Consider the following 4,940-nt stretch of genomic DNA (forward strand, 5'->3'; position numbering starts at 1 on the left):
ACCAAAGTGTGTCGCAATAAAACGGACTCTTACGATTGATAGCTCTAGATAAGTGGGAGGAGAGATACTCGAACAATATTTATATACGAGTATAGCTTACCTGTAAACAATCTTACGCTTCCAATAGGGCCTTGACCAAGACCAAGCTGAAAGCTCCAGGCCTCGGCATACATCCCGTGCATGTGATACTGACAGAGTGACCCTGTTCTGCCAGGTCCTGCTGACGGCATGTCTGGCGACAGCGGTCGGCCAGACGGCCTTCATCCTTCCAGGAGGGTGAGTAAGCGACGAAACACGTGCAAACTGCACGAATATCTCAGGCTGCTGCGACTGTGTGTCAGTTTCATCCAGTCTGTAGCATACCTTAGAGTATGCTTGCTTCCATACGGCATGCAGTGCTTGTTACTTGAAGAACGCAACGCACTAAACAGAGCTGTGGTAGTTGCTTATGCGGTTAGTGGTACCGTATTTTCCTAATGACGTTCGAGCTCTTAGTTCTACCTGCAGCCACATGCATGGTATCGTCCATGTCAATGTCCGCTCCGCGAGCTCACAAGAAACTACGGTGCGATGTAACGATGTGAACGACGTGGTACACAGATTACGAAACTTAACATGCAGCCGGCCGCTGTTTACTATTGGATGCACTGAGCCAAGTTTACCTACGTTCCAGGGCTCCTGGTCGTCAAATTATTCTCATTAAGAAGATGGGTGGAGGGGGCGGAGGAGGCGGTCACGGAGGCGGTGGAGGCGGTCCTCCACCACCACCTCAGATGATCATCCTGCCCATCATGATGCCGCCCGGAGGAGGCGGCGGAGGACATCCTCCAGGAGGAGGCGGAGGACCTCCCCCTGGAGGTGGACCACCCCCTGGAGGCGGGCCTCCCCCTGGAGGCGGACCTCCCCCTGGAGGTGGAGGACCTCCCCCGGGAGGTGGAGGTCCTCCTCCGGGAGGTGGACCTCCCCCAGGAGGTGGACATCCACCTGGTGGCGGAGGGCCTCCCCCGGGAGGCGGGCATCCTCCAGGAGGTGGACCGCCTCCTGGAGGTGGACATCCCCCTGGAGGCGGACCGCCTCCTGGAGGCGGTGGAGGACCTCCCCCAGGAGGCGGACATCCCCCTGGAGGTGGGCCTCCTCCTGGAGGCGGACCTCCACCCGGTGGCGGACCGCCTCCTGGAGGCGGCGGAGGACCTCCTCCTGGTGGCGGACCTCCCCCTGGAGGAGGACCTCCTCCTGGCGGCGGAGGACCTCCTCCTGGCGGCGGAGGACCTCCTCCTGGAGGCGGACATCCTCCTGGTGGCGGACCTCCCCCTGGAGGCGGACCTCCTCCTGGAGGCGGGCCTCCTCCTGGAGGCGGGCCTCCTCCTGGAGGCGGACATCCACCGGGAGGCGGACCTCCCCCATGGGGAGGTCCTCCCCCGGGCGGAGGACCTCCCCCTGGTGGCGGACCTCCCCCGCATGGTGGGGGAGGCGGTCCGCCGTTTGGTGGCGGTCCGCCGTTCGGCGGCGGTGGAGGACCTCCGCCAGGAGGTGGAGGACCTCCGGGTGGCGGAGGAGCGCCTGCTCCGCTGGTGCAGTACGTGCCGATATACCTGAACCCGCCTCCTGGTGGTGGCGGCGGTCCCCCGCCGGGAGGGCCGCCGCCGGGCGGACCCCCACCGGGCGGACCGCCGGGTGGTCCCCCGCCGGGCGGACCCCCGCCGGGCGGTCCACCGGGCGGTTTCGGCGGCCCGCAGGTGATCAGCCTGGCGCCGCAGCCGGGCGGCTACCCGGGAGCGCCGGCTCCTCTGATGGCTGGCTACCCACGATTTGTGCAACCCATCAGCAACAGTATCGCCGGCCCCGGATACATCTAGACCAACAGTGTGTAGCGCTCCCGGCTGTTTCGGCGTCAAAAGATGTGTTGCAGACTTTACCTTTATTGGCGTCTTTGCCTAAAGTTGACGAATTAATTGTAACTAACGCGATGATAGCCACGTGGTTATGCAATTTGATGATGCCATTTGAGCTGCGTTTTCAGCAGATCATGTTCCGTTTTACTTGGTTTCTTCTGGAAAGAAGGAACAAGATGCTCTAGTCGGATAGAGAATGTTTAGGTGATATTTGAACATGTGCAGGCACTTCAATAAACACACCGGTTATCGACAATAAACGGTATTACATTTCATCTATGTTGAAATGCAAACTTATCAATAAATATGTGTGATGTGATGAGCGTTTCTTTATCAATTCGTGATGTAGGGGAGGTCTGCGCAGAACATCAGAGGGAGGTGGGCGTTTCGGCCATCCTGTGAACTCTGCTCGTTTCTCCTCCCACGCATTTGCACGGTAACATCGATAGCAGTATAGTATAGGTACCCATTACCCACCCTAAAGTTCATATTCTCCCCTGACTGGTGGCTGAGAAATTATACTGGTTTATACTTACGAGTATATACACTGTGGCTTATGCATGACAGAATTGCACTACTGGCAGATTCGGGGGGGGGGGGGCTAAAAGCAGACGATATTAGCAGACGAGCCCATGCTCAGTAACTACTGAACCGATGTTGATAATTCTTTCACCATTCAATAGCAGGGAACTAACATAGGTGACGTTTTATCGTTTTTTGGCGATTGATTCACTCTGAGTAGACCAATCGGACCAAAATGGTCCAGAACTATACACCCCCTTAAAAGCCGATGAGCCCATGCTCCGAAACTACTGGGCCGATTTCAATGAAACCTTCACCATTAGACGCGTCGTGGTCTGAAACGGTGCCGTTTTTGATAATTCTTTGATTAGTCCACCCTAAGTGGTCCAAATTGGTCCAGTAGTTTCGGAGCATGGGCTCGTCTGCAACAGTTTTTAGGGGTTTTGGACCGATTTATTTAAACGATTACACCATCATATACTTGGACTAGAGGTGGCAAAAGATGAAAATTTTGGGAACCAGACTCGAACCAGACCCGGCTGGACATTTCTGGAACCAGTCGGACCCGGTCGTAGTTGGAACCGGAACCAGTTGGACCCGTTCCCCAAAAGTCAACTAATACAAACTACTTGTAGGTATCTTTAGTTGTATCATGTAAAACAGCCTATTTCCCACAGGGAATACTCATGCGCTACTGTGTGCAAAGAAACATTCACTTCATTCACTTCATATTTTGCAATAATGTGTAGTGTGCAAGATGTATAGTTTATGTTAGGACCCGGTTGGACCCGTCAGAAAATTTCCAGGAACCGGTCTGGACCCATATGGGTCCAGACTGGTTCTTTGGACCGGGTCCTCGGGTCCACATTTTGCCACCTCTAACTTGGACATATCAAGATACTTCGAAAAGATATGGCACGAAGGATTAGTTGCAAAATGTGACACTGAGTTTGGAATACGAGGCACAAATCTCGATTGGCTTAAATCTTACCTTCATGATAGGAAGCAATCAGTTCAGGTAGGGGAGGCCATATCCACCCAGCGCACACTATTCACAGGAGTGCCGCAAGGATCTGTTCTCGGCCCGCTTCTGGCCATCCTGTATTTAAACGGACTTAGTAGCATCACCGACAATGAAATGCTGTTTTTTGCTGATGACAGCTCACTGTATGCCAGTCACAATGCCGACAACGTTAACGAAGTTCAACGATCACTGCAACGTGACTTGGAACGCATCAGTCACTACGGAGATAATTGGATTGTAACTTTTAACGCAACGAAGACTACTCAGCAGACTTTCACGAAAAATAACGGTAAAATTCCCACCCTGGTTTTTGGTGGCGTAGGAATTCCCGTTCGAGATTCCCATAAGCATCTTGGCGTAACGATTTCTACCGACCTAAGGTTCAAGTCACATGTAGATAATGTCCTGTTAAAATTCAATCGCACGCTGAGTCCTCTATTTCCAATCGCACCCTTGATTCCCAGACAGATATTGTTGAATATATATCAAATGTACGTGCGTCCTCACCTCGACTACTGTGATACCATATATGATTGTCATATAACAATATTTGACAAATCACGACTGGAGAAGGCGCAGAACAGGGCAGCACGCCTCATCACTGCCACTCACCGCCGGACACCCACCTCCGGACTTAGGACTGAGCTTGGCTGGACCACCTTACAAGATAGGCGCCGCACCCACAGGCTGAAACTCTATCATAAGATTATCGTCGACGAACGAGTGCCCATTTACATAAAAGATATAATACCAGCAACAAGAAATTCGGCGCTAACACGACAATTACGCTGTACGCAATACAACAAACGCACTATTCCAGCGGCTCGCTCCGCGTCGTATGCAAGGTCTCTCGTCCCAGCTACGACCAGAACATGGAACGAACTGCCTGACACCATGCGGACAGAACACAGCATCAGACAGTTCAAGACCTCGTTGCACGCATATATAGGAATCACGCCACCGCGTTTTTTCTTCAATGTAGGGTCCAAAATAGGAAACATGTTACATACACGAATCAGACTGAGGGCCTCGGATCTACACGAGGATCAACATAAATTTGGAAAAAACAATACAACAGCTTGTAGATGTGGAGGCGCTAAAGAAAACGTGGAACACTTCTTACTCGTATGCCCACTATTTAATGTAGAACGAACGACATTATACGACAATTTATCAGCAGTGCTTGAAACAACTTCAGAAATATTCCGCGGGAAGCCCAAATTGAAATTCTAACGAAGGGTCCATCTAAAACAAATAGGGACTCTGAAACTAACGTTGCGCTGGCTGTCCAGCGCTTCATTCTCCAAACGAAGAGATTTTCTCACTAGAATAGACATTAGATAAGCTGACGATCGAAGGGAGAACTGACTAACAAAAACATGCGAAGAAACTATTCTCTGCGCTAGCCGAGGGCAGGGGACAGGCGCTTCGGCTACAGGTTTAGGGTCGGCCACTTTTGCGAATGTGACATATAGTAATATTAACAATTTGTAATGTCCATT

At 52.1% G+C, this 4,940-nt stretch overlaps 1 protein-coding gene across 1 annotated transcript; it reads left to right on the plus strand.

The window, feature by feature from the left end:
• Positions 1-228: 228 nt before the first annotated feature.
• On the plus strand, positions 229-1,576 carry LOC122376554 (the record flags this gene model as incomplete). The annotated part of the gene is made up of 2 exons (XM_043356453.1): positions 229-276; positions 808-1,576. Coding segments are annotated over exons 1-2 (817 nt in total), but the record flags the coding sequence as incomplete, so codon positions are not given.
• Between the last annotated feature and the right edge of the window lie 3,364 nt (positions 1,577-4,940).

Source organism: Amphibalanus amphitrite, unplaced genomic scaffold, assembly GCF_019059575.1.
Source record: "Amphibalanus amphitrite isolate SeventyFive unplaced genomic scaffold, NRLGWU_Aamphi_draft 002197F_arrow, whole genome shotgun sequence".
Taxonomy (NCBI): domain Eukaryota; kingdom Metazoa; phylum Arthropoda; class Thecostraca; order Balanomorpha; family Balanidae; genus Amphibalanus; species Amphibalanus amphitrite.